The sequence below is a fragment of the Geospiza fortis genome, unplaced genomic scaffold, assembly GCF_000277835.1.
Source record: "Geospiza fortis unplaced genomic scaffold, GeoFor_1.0 scaffold31, whole genome shotgun sequence".
Lineage (NCBI taxonomy): Eukaryota > Metazoa > Chordata > Aves > Passeriformes > Thraupidae > Geospiza > Geospiza fortis.
This window is the reverse complement of record NW_005054483.1, coordinates 457,859-473,591: the sequence shown is the minus strand read 5'-3', so window position 1 is coordinate 473,591 and position 15,733 is coordinate 457,859. Positions and strand designations below refer to the sequence as shown.

The following is a 15,733-nucleotide window of genomic DNA, read 5'->3' as shown; positions in this document are numbered from 1 at the left end:
TCCTGCTGTTAGCTTCACTTTCCCAGGAGTAATGTTTAACAAACTAAGGATCTAAAGTTTTATTTTACCTTTCAAGCAACCAGCTTTGTCTTCTTTTTGCAGCAAGAGATAGGGTGGGGACTCAGGAAAGAATGGCAAAAAGATCAGTTGAATCAATGCCACCAGCCCAGAGAAGGACAATAGCACGTTCCACATGTCTTCAGTGCCTAAAAGTTCTCTATGAAAGCATGTTAGAATCTATTTATAGTCCAGTAAAATCACAGTTTATAACTAAATAGGTATTTTCTAAATTCTAGGCTAGCTAAAGAGACACAAAATACATACAGTCATTGAAAAGTTCAATTGAAATAGATGATGTTTAGGTTAGTGGCAGGAAAATAGACTAATACTTTATTTCTTCTGCCAGACTGACATTTTTCTTAGACTTTTAATTTCTGATGGCCAAAATATTCCCACAACAGCTCAATTAACCAACACTGCAACTCTGCATGAAATTGGCAAAACTTTTAGATCCCACAAGTTTAATAACAATATTTACATACAATCTTTTCTTATTAACTGCACCTCCAGAGACTGAGTCATCCTTTCCCAAGAGAAAGCCTTTCTATCCCCAGGGAATGAACATGAAAACCTCAGTGACTTGTATGGAGTAGATGCCTCCTCTTTGACTGCTGTAGTTAAGCAAAATAAAACTCCACCCTTGCTCTGATTTTAGGACTGGGAGAACACCACTTCCCTGCTATACAGAAGAAAAGTAAATATAAAACAGACAGAAAAGGAGGAGCACAGGCACCTTAATCCAAGAATTCGTGCTACAGTTTTTCCTAGTGCAAGAAACACTGTGGAGGTCACGTTTATAAATCCACGCAGCTTCTTAGGTGAGATCTCTCCAGCATACTGAACATGGGCGTTCATATGTATTCCTAAAGGGAGAAGACAGGAGAGTGCTAAAGCTGTGGAAAGAAAGAGAGAGGGTCCCTTTTCAGTTCCCCTTCAGCTCTCCCCTCTCTCTTTTGAACCACCTCCCATATATCCAAAAATGCACCTTTTACTTCAATCTGGATGTTTAGCTAATCCTTCAGCTCTCTCTACAAGAGCTCTTGAAGGCAAAGGACGGCTCATCTTCCCTTGCCCCACTCTGTTCCAGTCCCACTGGGTTCCAGCACATTCCTGGGTATTCCCAGCAGGAAGATTTCTGTACCCACCCCAAAGAAGTCCCATTAACATTAAAGTGGGGAGTCCTGTCACAGACATACTTTATGAAAAATCCCTTTGATAGGATTTTTTTTCTCCTCAGAAGCTGAGAGGTCTCAGAAATGAAATGTAAACAATAATTATCTGCTCCTGTGGAATGCAACAGGTGCATCTTTGATTGGTCCATATGAGTTGTTTCTACTTGATGACCAATCAGAGGTCCACCTGTGTTGGGACTCTGGTCAGTCACAGGATTTTATTATAATTTCATTCCTTTCCTTTCTTTTCTAGCTTTTTGATGAAATCCTTTCTCTTTCTTTAGTGTAGTTTTAATATATAATTTTCTTTTAATATAATATATATCATGAAATAATAAATCAGTCTTCTGAAACACGGAGCCAAGATTCTCATCTCTTCCCTCATGCTGGGACCCCTGGGAACACCACCCCAGAGTCCTACCAGCAGCGATGCCCTCGAGGAAACGCCCAGCCAGGATCATCTCAAAGGCCTTGGCTCTCCTGCTGGAGGCAGTGAGCAGCGCTGCTGTTATCAGCACCACGTCATTGAGCAGCAGACTCTTCTTCCTGCAACAGTGAGCAAAACCTGGCTATGACCCATGTTTTACTTTTTTCTTCCTTGACTGATGTTTAACTCTTCTCCTCTGGATTTACAGACTGAAGCCATGGCCATGTTTAAAGCCATTGCTTATAGGTCAACCAAAGCTGGTTATAAAAAGGCATGGTGGCTTTGCAGAGGAGTGGAAAGGGAGAAGCTAGATTCCTTTTACTCACTATGTGAGCAAACCATGAGGCTGAAGGAAACTCCTGCAGGGTAAAATGCCAGCAAAACTGTGGGAAATGTATGTCAACAAAAGCTGTGACAAGGGAATCAGAAATATCTGCCTGTTCTTGTCTCTCCAATGCACCCTGGTGTCGTTTTTTGTGCTGGGTAAATTCTGCGGCAGCAGGGGGCAGTGAAATTCTGGCATCCCTTCTTTTACTGACTAATATTTAATAGCTTCCCCTGTTACAGCCCTGGGTAGTGAGGTGCTGGGAAATGTACTTACTTTCCAAATGTTGCAGTCAGATAGCCACTGCACAGACAGCCTATCATGCCCCCCATGCAGTACACAGACACGATGAGGGACCACAGCAGCATCAGGGTCTCCTGAGGCAGCACAGAACCATAGCGCTCCAGCCAAGTTTCATTGATAAACTTCTGAATGTACTGGGACAAAAAAGAGATTTTCGTTCCACCGAGGCACTAATCATAATGTTCTTCATAATGTTTACAATTTAAAAAAAATTAGATTAATAGTTGTCACTAAAAGCGTGATTATAGGACATTTGTTTGCAAATAAGGATTGATATTTCCTCTCATACAGCCTAATAGTGTACAAGAATCTTTCAAAATTAATGATACTCTTTAGTGTGTTGAATCCTACCTCTCCTACACCAGAAAATTAGGACCTTATATTCATTATAGTAAAATGCAAATGTTCCTGCGGCCAGTAATGGATATAAAGAAAAAAGGGCTGAGCTGAAGGCTGACTCCATCAGCTTTTTTTTTTTTTCTCCATGGCATAAACTTTAAGGAGGTATCTGAATATGTTGTTTCCACAAAATTCTGTGGGAATTTGTCTTTGGAGCACAGCTCCTTGCAGTCATGCACACTTTGACAGTGACAGTATGGCAGTGGAAGCTGCTGGGAATAAACTGACATAACAACACCTAAAAGAGCTTTTGTAAAGCATCTGCAAAGTGCAAGGCCCAGGGATTCTCTTTTCTCCAGCTTTGCCTACCGGAGAAGTGTAATTGATGACAGACATTTGGAACCCAGACAGGTGGGTTCCACCAATCCCCAGCACCACAAGCATTAGCAACAGCCTCCGGTATTGAACCTGCAGAGAGAAGGGAACACATCCTAAGCTCCTGATACCAGCACACCTTTCACATCCTGAAATGATTTACTGCACCTTGTATCTTCACACTTCCATGACTAGAAACCTTCAACATGCAAAAACCCAACTTGAGTTTCACAATAATCAAGCAAAATTCATTTGTTAAATCGTTAAAATACACATCTGCACATTCTGCTGTGTTCTTCTCCTGACTATTAGCAATCTGAAAAGATACATTCTCTAATTCTGTTAGTTTTGCTAACCACAGAAAACAAAATCCATAAAAGCCTTGTTGAGATCATTTGTACTAGAAAGAAGCTACAGCTTTCTTGAATTCCTTTTTGCTTTCATCTTTGCCTCCTCAGGGACAGTGTTCACCATTTTCCAGAGATGGCTCAAATCTGTCCTCTCAAAACTTTTTTTTTACATTTCACTTTTATCAACCCTGCATGAAATGACATTTTTAGAGGCCCTATCTGAATGACTTCTATTGGAAATGCTGTGTTTCCATGATGTACACTGAATTTCAGAGCATTTCTCACAAGCACAAATATTTTCAGGCATTTAGTCAGGTCACTTTTTAAACACATGAGTATCCTCAATCGTCCTCGAGAGCACAGAGCAGTAGAGCGGGGGAGTTTTTTCTGGTTTGTGTTTTTCACTGATACTGTATTCTCTATCTCCCCCCACATTCCCATCTTTCCGGGTTTCTCAGGTCCTCTTTTAAACCTCTCACTGTTTTGCATTTCTAATGTATTTTCCTCAGATGCCATTTAGTCAGTCATTGCTCAACCAGGGTTGTCCCAAGCTCTGTTGCTCATTTTTATTACAAGAAGGAGTCCCTTTGCTGCAATCTTAGACCATGCTGGTGTTAGTGAGCAGGGCTAGAACACAAGAATTTGGATACTCACCAGGTCTGAGAGGAAACCAGCCATTTCCCCTTGAAACCCTGCCCGCTCTGGGAGCCCTTGTCAAGTCTGCCAGATGAGAGAGATGGGCTCCACACTGAGATTGTAAGAGTTTGGGATCACAGCAAAGAAGTTAAATTCTAACTGTGTGGCTTTTAGCAAATGGTGTCCTCCCCTGACACTGGCCAGGGCCTCTTCTTGCCGGTTTAATTATTCTAAGACACAGATATGACAAGCTGATTACAACATTGGTAAATGTTTATCCTGCTTGGACTGGGAGCACTGGCCCTTACTCACACTGCTACAACCCCTGAGTGCTCCTGTTGTGTGAGGAGTCAGTGCCACCAGCTTCTCTTCCCTCTTCACCTCTCTGAAAAGCAGCTTGGGCAGGGCAGGTTTTCCTCCTCTCCAGTCTACACCAGGCCTTTAGAAGTGCAGCTCAGCCATAATGCCTCTTCTTGCCTGCTAGAAGAGTTACAACTGCTTGAACAATTTCCCAGATGCAGGAAATGAAGTATTGGAATATTGGCATTTTGTGTCCTTGCTCACACCCAGTTCTTTACAGAGGCTCAGAGTTTTTCCAGAATCTCTCAGAAGCCTCTCTGTAACAGTGGAATTAACCCACTGTGTGCCAGAGCACAATGCCACATCTCAGTGGACACGGAGCTGATGAGCCTGGAGGAACCAGAGGGGAAAGGAAGATTTTTCTTTGAGCTGAGGATGGAAGGAAGGACATACATGTCAACTCTGGACCTTCCTGGAGAGGTTTCTATACACTGTCTGTGACCAGTTTTTAACATCTGGTTGATCAAACAGTCCCTGCAGGGCCCTGTTCCTCTTCCTCCTCTTGACTGTGTCCCTCTAGAATACTCCTACTGCTGTCTCATTTTCATCTGGCCTCTCACCATTGTTCAGTGCTGTACAATGGAAAAAGCAAGCCTTAAATGAAGATAGAGGTAAAAAGCAAGCCTTAAATACAGTGAGAGGTAAAAAACAAGCCTTAAATGCAGATAGAAGTAAAAAGCAAGCCTTAAATGCAGGTAGAGATTTTATTTCTTTTCCTAAAGAAGAGGACAAGATGCATCCCTCCACCTAGGACTTGAACAACACGAAATGTGCCTTTTTCCAGACCCAGTATAGAGCTCACCCAATACCCTGGACTTGGAGGGATTTTGTTTTCAGAGATGCCCTGTGTTGCACTTGTGTGACCCTGGATCCATCCTGGATCCTGGAACTGCAGAGTCACAAGTACTTCTTCAACCTTTATTCCCAATCCATGCTAGTTTGTGGCAGTGTTAATGATTTACCACCTCTCCCCTCTTGTGGGCAGCCTTTAGTAGCAGGGGAGAAGTAAGGCAGGTTGAACACAATCATGCTGTAGAAAGACATGCATAAGGAAATGAGGTTTTAATGTCTTGTAAGACAATAAAAACTTCCTAATTGGGAACCAGTAAGTTTGAGAAAGAACCAAACCAAATAAGAACCTTTCAAATAATCAATTACCTAATATTTTCTTTTTAAAACACTTCCAATGCTTCCTTTTTTGCCCCTGCATTTTTGACCACAAGAAGGAATGTATGTTGGTTATTAAGGTGGCACTGTGCAATCAATGATCTCATGCCTTGAAACAATAAACTTTATCTATTTTTTTTTGGTAATGTAATGATTGACCTGGGAGGAATGGCTGTGTTGGGAAAGTTCCCTGCTCCTGGCATTAGCTTTTGGCACTGCCACAAGTACTCCTGGAGGATGATGTAAAGATAAAATAGCAGGAGCCTTAGGGCTGTGAAAGAAACTGCTGCTCAATATTGAGATCCTTTTGCAAAATTTATTGTGCAGCATCTGCATCAGTTGGTAGTGAAGATCTCATCTCCAGAACAAGACAGACACAGCATTCCTTGAGCCCAACAACACTGCCCCAGAAGGTGAGGCCTCCTCTGTCCATGCCTCTTCATTCAGTGAAAATCAATCCAGGCACAATCAGAAGGATGTGTTTCCCTAGTCACTGCTTTTATTTCCTTATCAGAAAACTGTAAAGTATGAAGAAGACAAAAAACTCTCATGTCATATAGCAATGAACACAGATGTGAAGCCATTTTTACCAGGTTTTATAATGAAAATGTGAAGTATTCAGAGACCTGGAAAGAGAACAGTCACACACATGGATTAAATTCCCTCTTCTCTGTCTCCTCAGTACCAGTCACTCTCAGGGCTCAATCCCACTGAAACCCAGCGTTCTCCAGGCTGAAGAGACACTGCACAGTCACTGCCAATGAAGAAGGAGAATCTGCACTCTGGATTTGCCCACTCATTATTTCCTCTCCTCTGCTTTCCTTGCTCATTGCTTTCTTTCAGTGCTGACATATCCCTGTTTTTCCCAACAGAAGAATCTCCAAGATTGTAAACATGGGGGAACATTGCATATTGATTCTGCCTGCTGATGGGCAAGGCACTCTTCTTTCACTGGATTAAACAGCTAAACACTTCTCTTCCTGTGAACTGAAGCTTCTTCTCTGGGAAAGCTCATCAGCACTGACCCGTTAATAGGAGCAGATAATTTCAATGTCAAAGCTCTGTCTTCTTTGCAAGTTTGCTGTACCTCTGGACCTTCCAGAGTCCCTTCTGCCAACTGTGGAGTCCTGGTTTTGCCAGGAAAATAGCAGATCCTGTGTTTTCAGTTTATAACTGCAAGCTTGGAGGGACTAACAAAGATCTTATTTTCTCTACAAACTGTGTTTAATTTTTTTCTGCAGAGGAATTAATTCAGCTCATAGCTCAGGAGCTGGAGAGAACCACCAAGTTCATGCTGCACCCTGTACTGAAGGTGATTTTTTGGTGGATTCTCTCTTGCTTAGTGAGACTTTTGGGCACTACAGTTATAAAAGAGTAAGATATGAAGTGGAGGGTTTGTTCTTAAAGCCTAGTGACAGTCACCACTGAGCAGTGACTCTGCTCTAGGGCTGCCTGCCCCTTCTTTCCTCGGTAGTTCAGGCGGTTGAACTCCTCCTTGACCTGCAGCATCGTCTTTCCTTTGGTCTCTGGCAGCACCAGGAGTACAAAAATAGCCATGGACAGACAGTATGTCAGGAAAATGATGAAACAGAAATTGCCAAGACCTTCCTACAGGAAAACAAAGAGAAAAAATGTGTTCATAAACATTTATCTTGATTTCTTTCGCTTATGATAGAGTGTCTGGGTTTGTATTTACTAAAAGAAGTTGATCAGAGACTAAATGGATATAAATCCTGCTTCAAATGACATCTGACAGTGTCAGTGCCTCTGTCACTGCATCTGTGCTGCCTGTGTCACTCTAACTTGTGTAGAGTTTGAAGCATTTTGTGGGTTTGCTACACTTCCAGTAAATACCTGATTAAAATGGAAGAGGCCATCAGAACTGCAATTAATTTGGGCTCTGTTGCATGAAGTGTTGATAAGAGAAGCATGCTCTGGGCTCAAGAGGTGTCTAACTTCCTCTGAACTGAAACAAACACCTTACTTTGCTTACCACAAGGAAAGGGAACACAAGCCCAAGGATGAAGAGCTGGATCCAGTTTACAACACCATTAAAAACATAAGCAGCTGGTCTGTATGACTGAATAAATATTTCTGTGATCAAGGGGCATACGACTCCACCTGAAAAAAATATTGAAAAAAAAGGGAAGCTTAGAAATTTTGCAAGATGCTTTCGTACCTCATACTTCATTTTGCTGCATAAGTTCATGGCTTTAAGTGGTCTGGAAGTGTCTGAAGTGGTGCTTGCTCTTCAGTGAAAAGGCACGTGGGAATGCAATGGGAAATGAATTTTACCTTCTACCATAGTATGGAGGGAAATACCAACACCTGCACTGAGTCAGAAGTAGGGATTCATGCCTGTGGTGGAACAGCTGTGCCTGGGGTATCTCCTAAAGGCTGCAGTGAGGAAGGAATGAGTGATAAATGAAACCATTCCAGTAGAAAATACCAACCTGGCCCAATGCCAAAGCTCATGATGAAAATAAAGACAAGTGCAACAGAGCAGTATGGCACCCAGAAAAAGGAGTCCTGTGGTAGGAAATGAAAAGCAAATAAAATCAGAAATTACAAGGTTATTTATCTAGCTCCATTACAAATGTTCATCACTACTAAGAATGTCAATGTTTAACACAGATCTATTTCCTCTACTTTCAGAAATGTCATGAGATAGCCTTGGCAGTGATCTTGGTTGTGTAAAGCTACTGTCTTCAATCCAGATGTACATGGCTGGGAACAGACCTCTATGAATATGATGGTTAGCCCCAAAAGTACTTCTACTCACTAAAAAGCAATTTGTGGGGAGGGAAATAGTCCTGAGATCTGTCAGACAATAAAACATGGGCACAGCTCTAATGCATCAGAGGGCTCTTACCTGCAGTGAGAGTGTGACTGTGAGCAGCCCTAGAGCCAAGGCCATCACGGCGTAGTTCTTCCACAGCAGAGTCTTCCTCCCTGCACGCTCGATGAGGAAGCCCTGCAAGCAGGAGGAGATCTGCCAGCTCCCAGGGACAGCCTGAGGGCAGCCTGAGAGCTGCTCCACCTCTGCCTTCACTGGGGGGCCTGAGCAGCACCAGGAGCTGGGAGGGGCAGGGCTGCAGGGAGCGCTGTCTGGGCAGAGAGGTCAGAGCTGCTGTCCTGCAGGCAAAGGAGAGCCAGGCGGGAGAGCAGAGGGGGAATGCTTACACTGCTGGGATTCCTACAGCCCTGGTCCTACTGACACTTGACATCTGCCCTTCCTCCAGGGGGGAACTGGGACCCCCAGGTCTGGCCCAGAATGGGTTGTGATTTTGACAGAAAGACTCTCAGCTCTTTCCAGAAGCTCAATAGAAATGTCCATGTTTGCAAGGTGTGAGGAGAGGATTTTATCTGATTGGCTCCATGGTTGAGTTGTTGCAAAAATTTGACTCCTGAAGCTCCATTTACAGTATTTCTAAAGGTCAAAATGAGCAATGTACTAGAGCAGAACAAAATTCAGCTGAAATGCCACTTACACACAGAACTGTGGAGAGGATCTCAGTGGTCCCAATCCCCAGGGAGACATAATGGGTTTGGGCAGGGGGAATTCCAGCCTTTGTAAAGATACTGTATGCATAAGAGTAAACCTGGAAAGAATAGACATTTGTGAAAGCTGCGCACATGTGGCCATGTTTATATTAGTGTCTGTCTTTTTGGGCAGAAAATAACTAAGCAGACCTTAACAAAATAGAAAATAATCTTATCCTAACAGGGTAATCCATAGAAATGCCTTCAGAAGACACTTGGTAAAACACAGCTCTGGACTTATCCCAGGTCCCAAACTTCCAGGGGGAAATGTTGTAACAAAGAGTACCAGCAGCTCCCTCATTAGGGCAGTGCTGCAGTCACTCCCAGCCCCTTGCAGAGGTTACTTTAGCTGAGGAGCCTGCCAGCCACGCAGGGGCAGAGCAAAGCCCTGCACGTACCACGTTGGCCCCGAGGAGCTGGATGCAGGACACCACGAGGAGCAGGGTGATGAGCTGCCAGCGCACGGCTCTGTCCCGCAGCAGGTCCCAAACGCTCTTCGCCTTCTCGCCACCGATGGCTCTCTGCTCTGACATCATGTCATTGATCTCAGCCAGATGGTCCCCATCCCCCCAGAGCTGCTTCACAGCTGCAAGGAGAGGAGGAGAGGTGACCAAGCTCACCAGCACAGACATGAGTCCAGAAGATGATTTCCTGCTTTGCAGAGTATCTTATTAGAACTTCATGCTCTTTTCTTGTGTGAACTTCCTAGAGATCTGGGCTCAGATATGACACAGGTCCACATCATTGCTGTCTGGTTTTACCCATAAATCTTAACATGGCCTCACCTGTGGCCACATTTCTCTTCACAGAGAAAAGCAAGGCACAACTTCCCAAAGATTTTCTGGGATTCACATTCTCTGAACCTCAGAGAAAAACAATTCTTATCTCATTTACACCCCCTGTGTTTTAGAACAAGTAGAACGCATTGTAGAAGATTGTTTACCTAAAGAGAATTGGTCATTAGATTCTAGTGTAAGTATTTTAATTCATTAACCAATTAAATCCACGTGTGTGTCAAGACTGTCAACTGACAGTCACAATATTCTGTGCAGTTAAGTACTTGTGCAGTTTAGATGTAAAGTAATATAGTGTAATGTAATATAGAATAATAAATAGTATATATTTAAATATGGTATTTATTGTAATAGTATTTTTACAAATAATACAAATATAGTATTATTTGTAATATAATAGAGTAATTAATTAACCTTCTAATATCCATAGAGTCCTCCTCATCATTTCTCCCTTTGTCGAGGTTGCTTTAATTTCTGATACTCTCCTTTGGCCAATAGCTGCTGACAGTCTTTCCATGTAAGTCACACTTACATTCTTACCAATCCTTCCCTGAACACCTTCCTGCTAAAGGTGCAGTTCTAATGCACACTCCAAAACACAGACAAGATAAAATGATCACACATATAAAAAATAAGTTTATGTTAAGCAGTTCTATCTTTTGATAGTTAAGTACCTATTGTATTTGCAGGGAACGCCCCAACGAAGGCAGGAATGATGCATCTGACTCCATGTTCTCAGAAGGCTAATTTATTACTTTATAGTATTATATCATGTTAAAGAATACTATACTATACTATGCTAAAGAATACGGAAAGGATACTTACCGAATGCTGAAAAGATAATAATGAAAACTCCTGACTCTGTCCAGAGTCCTGACACAGCTTGGCCCTGATTGGCCAATGAGTGAAAACAACTCACACCAGAATCCCATGGAACAATCACCTGTGGGTAAACAATCTCCAAACACATTCCACATGAGCACAACACAGGAGAAGCAAATGAGACAAGAATTGTTTTCCTTTTCTCTGAGTCTTCTCAGCTTCCCAGGAGAAAAATCCTGGGTGAAGGGATTTTATCAGAAAATGCGAATGTGACACAAAGAGAAGAAGCTGACTTTCATTTAAGCTGAAGGTACTTTCAGAGCCAAAGCACCAAGAGTCTTTTTCCCATCTGCACCTTTCTTCCATGCTCACCTGGGTCTTTACGGTATTTTCCCTTTTTTCCCAAAATGAATGCTTTAAGGCCCATTTCCTTACCTTTGATGCACCCCTCCTTGTCCTTTAGGTCAATGAGCAGGTAGCGGGGAGAGTCTGGGAAGAAGGGGAGGGTGAGAAGCTGAACAAGGACAGGGACTGCATTGGCTGCCAGCAGAATGGGCCAGAGAGCCTCCACTCCAAGAACTTCTCTGGAACAAAAGCAGCAGGGTGAGAGGGGCTGAGTGCTCATGTGAGCAGAGGCAGACCCAGGCGCTGCTCAGGGCAGCACAGCAAGGTCACCCGTGTCCTCCTGTGTCCTCCCTGTGTCCTGAGGGCTCACAGGTGAGAAAAATGCGTATTTTATGATTGGCTTTTCACAAATATTAAAATTAATATTATAAGTGTTGTGTTAGAAAGTAATGCTGTATTAATTCTCTTAAGTAGTGTGTTAAATATAGTTTTAGGTTATAACATAATGTTAAAATAGAAACTATGCTATGTAGAATACTTTTTTTCTAAGAAAAGGACTTGCACTGAGATAGCAGCCACAGGACACCTAAATCCTTCAGAGAAAGAGAATTTATTGCCCCACTATCAGGAGAAATGAACTTCTTCCTGCCTCGCTTGGGCAGGATGATGCCATCAGGCTTATGAGGCGGAAGCTGACACTGACCAGACAGAATCCTTTGTTTGAATGGAATTTATGCCTCATGTATGAGGTGTATGAATATGAAACAGGTTATTGTTTTTAAGGGTTAATCCTCTGTTAATGTGGGTCCTTTTTCTGGCTTATGCTGCCCAGAAAAGGTACCCGGACGTCCATAACTCTTTGTTTCTATTGTCTCATATTGTCCTAATTCAATTTGTCCAAATTATTATTACTCTAATTATATTACTATTTTTATAACCATTTTATTACTATTAAACTTTTAACATTTTAAACCCAAGTGACTGGCGTTTTTCACACAGGTACTGACAATCCCAACACAGGCGCTGAAGGAAAACCTGCAGGGGCTGATCCCTCTGCTTCTCATCCAAATACGCTCCATTATATTATTACAAGATCTGATACTGACTGCCCCAAATAGCAGCGCCTGGGCACAGGAATGCATTGATATATGCATGTATTTTAATAAGAGAAGAAATTGGGTATGTTTCAGACTCTCTTACCTGAGACCCAGAGCAAATCCTACAAATTTTCCAAGAGCAGAGAAGGTGGAAGCTGTTATGGCAATCAGCCCGCGGAGCTTCCGTGGGGCACATTCCCCAGCATACATGATATGGACATTCTGAGTTAAACCTGCAGAGACAAAGGGCTGTTAGGGCCATGCAAACCCTCACAAGTCTGGTGTTTTGGAGGGGACCACTCTGGACAGTGCCTATGGGGTTGGCTCTCAGATTCATTTTTATCTGCGCTGAGGATGTGGCTGCCTGACATGCAGCACGTGCCCCATATCATGGCCTTATGCCTTTGCTAAATATTTCACTAAGTATGGGCCTGTGGGAAATCTGTCCTTCAGCAGGCTGGCCTTCTCTTACATTGTTTCCTACAGCCTCATATACAGACAGGGCTGTGGTTACTCCCTCTAGTCTTAAATGACATTTTTTTAGTAGCTATGTGCCTTATTTTCTGCTTGAAACCACCGAGTTGGCAAATGCTCTACATTCTATTTGCTCAGTGAATTAATTAATTTTTATCCTCTCAATTTTTTTTTCTGGTTAGTATTATCTTTATCCAACTGCTCAGAGATCAAAAGCACTGGCAGAATGTAACCTTCTGAGGCATCTGGGAATTAGAATGGAAAATTCTAATTGAATTGCTTGAAAACCATTCCCTTGTCTGTAATGTGGAGGGCAGCATCAGCCACAGCAAAAAGCAGTAGGAGCCACAGCGGCCAGTTCTCTATTGAGTGAGCATGCTTCCCTGAAATATTGTATGTTTTGGCTTTTTCAGAAGTTGGCAGTACCTTTTGTATGGACTGGAGATAAAGATACAAGAAAGAGAAATGGAGATGTCATACATTACTGATGTAATTATGTTTGTGGTTTCTCATTTAGTTAAAAATGCTCTCAGCTATCATGCTCTCTGCAGAATGTAGTAAAAAAATCTGTGATCTGTTTGCTCAGGTTGGTAAGTCCTTGTGACCCTCAGTCACTGCTCTTCCCACTCTTTGATATCACAGATAGGAATGGCAATTTACCTCCACAGACTCCAGAAAATAACCTTCCAGCAATGATCATCTCAAAAGATCCACACAGCCGGCTGAGTCCCATCAGAGCTGCACCCAGCAGAGCAGGGATGTTGGAGAGCAGCATGGCCTTCTTCCTGGAATTCAAATTAATGTGAGCATGAGCACTGCCCTTGCCTCACTCACAGCCTGACAGGAGTGGCACGAACTGTACCATGGTTAGACTCAGTGCTGGCTTCTGGGATCAGCTGAAGTAAATGGGAAATGGCAATGGGGAAATGTGACGGTGTTCACAGGGGTCCGAGGATGAGGGAAGAGACGAGGATCTGACTCCATGTTCCAGAAGGCTTGATTTGTTATTTTATGATATATATTATATTAAAACTATACTAAAAGAATAGAAGAAAGGATTTCATCAGAAGGCTAGCTAAGAATAGAAAAAGAAGGAATGAATAACAAAGGCTCGTGTCTCAGACAGAGAGTCTGAGCCAGCTGACTGTGATTGGCCATTAATTAGAAGCAACCACACGAGACCAATCACAGATCCACCTGTGGCATCCCACAGCAGCAGATAATGATTGCTCACATTTTGTTCTTGAAGCCTCTCAGCTTCTCAGGAGGAAAAATCCTAAGGAAAGGATTTTTCAAAAAAGATGTCTGTGACAGGGAAACTTGTCACAGACTGATCAGTCAGTTGAAGGTTTTGATGCCTCTGGTGGAGTCAATATCTACACTGGAGAACAAGCTTTGTGAGTGGCTGTCTCTGAAATTCTCTTTAAAATGCATGTACTTCTTGTATGACTTCCCTGGACTGGATTTGCTTTGGACTTTATAAGGGAGAGGGTATGATTTGCCTTGTGATCATTGGCAGATTTTCCATTCTGCTTCTTCACTATACTGGTCTTTAATTAGAAACCCTGGGCTGCTCCCAGTTCCACATTCTAGCAGTGTTTTTCCTGAGACACCGTTTATTTTTCAGTTTATTTTTCTGCGGTAGTGAGTGTAAACAGAAGGGCTGGTGTAACTCAGCCTACCTTCCAAACTGAACACACAGGTAGCCAGCACAGGAGGAGCCCAGGAGCCCCCCAATGCTGTAGATGGACACAATGAGGGACCACATCAAAGTAATCATCTCTGCACTGGGAGAGGAGCCATATCTCTTCAGCCAGGTCTCATGGATGAAACTCTGGATGTACTTTAAAAAAAAAAAAAAACAATGGACTCAGTCAACATGTTTTTGCATAATTGCACTGCTTTTTTAATTATCTTACCTGCTTAATGGTCTTTTTGATACATTTCTATCAATAACCTTTGTTGAAATCTCAGTCCCAATGAAATGAATGGGAATTTTGCCATTAATATCCCTGGAGCTGATGTTTTAGCAATGAGATCCAATGAATAAATATATCAATATTAAATACCAATTGTGAGTTCTAGTAAGGGAATAGTAGGCTGGTCCTCTGTTTCTGTGCTAAACCCAGATTTTTCCTCTCCTTGATCTTTTGCTGCCATTCCCACTTGTCTGTGGTGATAGTATGAGCTCAGTGTCCTTGGTACCATTCAGGATGACAAACACCTTCCCCAGTTTGCCTTTTCCAGCTGCAGGTAGGAGTGCTGACCTCAGATCTAGAGAGCTACAGTCCTTCCCTGCCCTATTTCACCTTACAGCCACTTGAAAATAGCGTGGGTGGTCAAGCACATGGTACAAGGGACTCCCTGAGTGATGGAGGGAGCAGAATGCCCTGGGAGCAATTCCACTCAGTAGGGGCAAAATAGCTGACTTCATGGATATTATTCACCCTTCCCTTTCCCAGTTCTGTCACATCAGACAGAAGTTCAAACCTCATGACACACAAGAGCAGTAGCAGCTACTCTTAGAACAAAGAAACCACGAGAAGTCTAATTCTGAAAGCACAAGTAAAAATCCATTGCAAATAGAGACATGAATGCCTGAGAACAGTGGAATGCTGGTAGCTCACTCTTTGAGCTCTCCATGCTTACCTCAGCAGGAGAATTGATAATGGAAACCTGCAATCCATAGTGGAAGGTTCCAGTCATGCCCAGGACAAAAGCCAGGAGAAAGAGGTTGCAGCTCATTTTCTTGCAAGAAATAAAACCAGCAAACAAACAGGTGCAGCTATCCAGACATGCCTCCAAATGTGTTGTATTTTCCTTGGGAGCTCTAACAGTCTGAGCAATGCCACACACCTGCCTCCTCTGAGACCAAGGAGCAACAGGAAAGCACAGCTACTGAAGCACAGGGCAGTGAGAATGCTGAGTAGAGGCAAAGCTCACAGATGCCTCCCAGAATCCAGTTACACACTTCAGTGCTTCAGCCTTCAGCTTTTGCCATCTTAATCTGCACTGTCATAGTTGTGGGAGCATAGTGCAATGTGCAAAAGCATTTTGTGAACAATCCCATCTATTTGTCCTTTCTCCTCCTCCTTTCCCACTTGTTATCTCACCTAAATGAATATTTTGCCCAGTGACTTGGCT

General features: G+C 42.9%; 2 protein-coding genes across 2 annotated transcripts in view; both read right to left on the bottom strand.

Moving 5' to 3' along the window:
- The window catches only part of LOC102038522 (solute carrier family 2, facilitated glucose transporter member 11-like), an 8,003-nt gene extending 3,974 nt beyond the window's left edge, over positions 1-4,029 (bottom strand). Inside the window, exons 1-6 of the mRNA XM_005428419.1 lie at positions 4,006-4,029; positions 2,996-3,094; positions 2,261-2,421; positions 1,654-1,778; positions 794-923; positions 69-217 (exon numbers count right to left, since the gene is read on the bottom strand). Of these exons, the coding sequence (XP_005428476.1) occupies positions 69-217; positions 794-923; positions 1,654-1,778; positions 2,261-2,421; positions 2,996-3,094; positions 4,006-4,029 (688 nt within the window). The remainder of the gene's footprint in view (positions 1-68; positions 218-793; positions 924-1,653; positions 1,779-2,260; positions 2,422-2,995; positions 3,095-4,005) is intronic.
- Positions 4,030-6,915: 2,886 nt separating this feature from the next.
- On the bottom strand, positions 6,916-15,334 carry LOC102038356 (solute carrier family 2, facilitated glucose transporter member 11-like). Its single transcript, XM_005428418.2, has 11 exons — positions 15,239-15,334; positions 14,272-14,432; positions 13,250-13,374; positions 12,219-12,348; positions 11,109-11,257; positions 9,456-9,643; positions 9,006-9,116; positions 8,387-8,488; positions 7,968-8,043; positions 7,508-7,635; positions 6,916-7,122 (listed from the first exon to the last, which is right to left on the bottom strand). Exons 1-11 carry the CDS (start codon positions 15,332-15,334, stop codon positions 6,916-6,918), a joined length of 1,473 nt encoding a protein of 490 aa, XP_005428475.1.
- Positions 15,335-15,733: the final 399 nt, after the last annotated feature.

Coding starts and splice junctions, on each gene's coding strand:
- LOC102038356 (XM_005428418.2), bottom strand. CDS start 15,334: ATGAGCTGCAACCTCTTTCTCCTGGCTTTTGTCCTGGGCATGACTGGA. Junction 14,433..15,238: donor TTATCAATTCTCCTGCTGAG/GTAAGCATGGAG, acceptor TTTTTTTTAAAG/TACATCCAGAGTTTCATCCA. Junction 8,489..9,005: donor TCCTCTCCACAGTTCTGTGT/GTAAGTGGCATT, acceptor TCCTGCTTGCAG/GGCTTCCTCATCGAGCGTGC.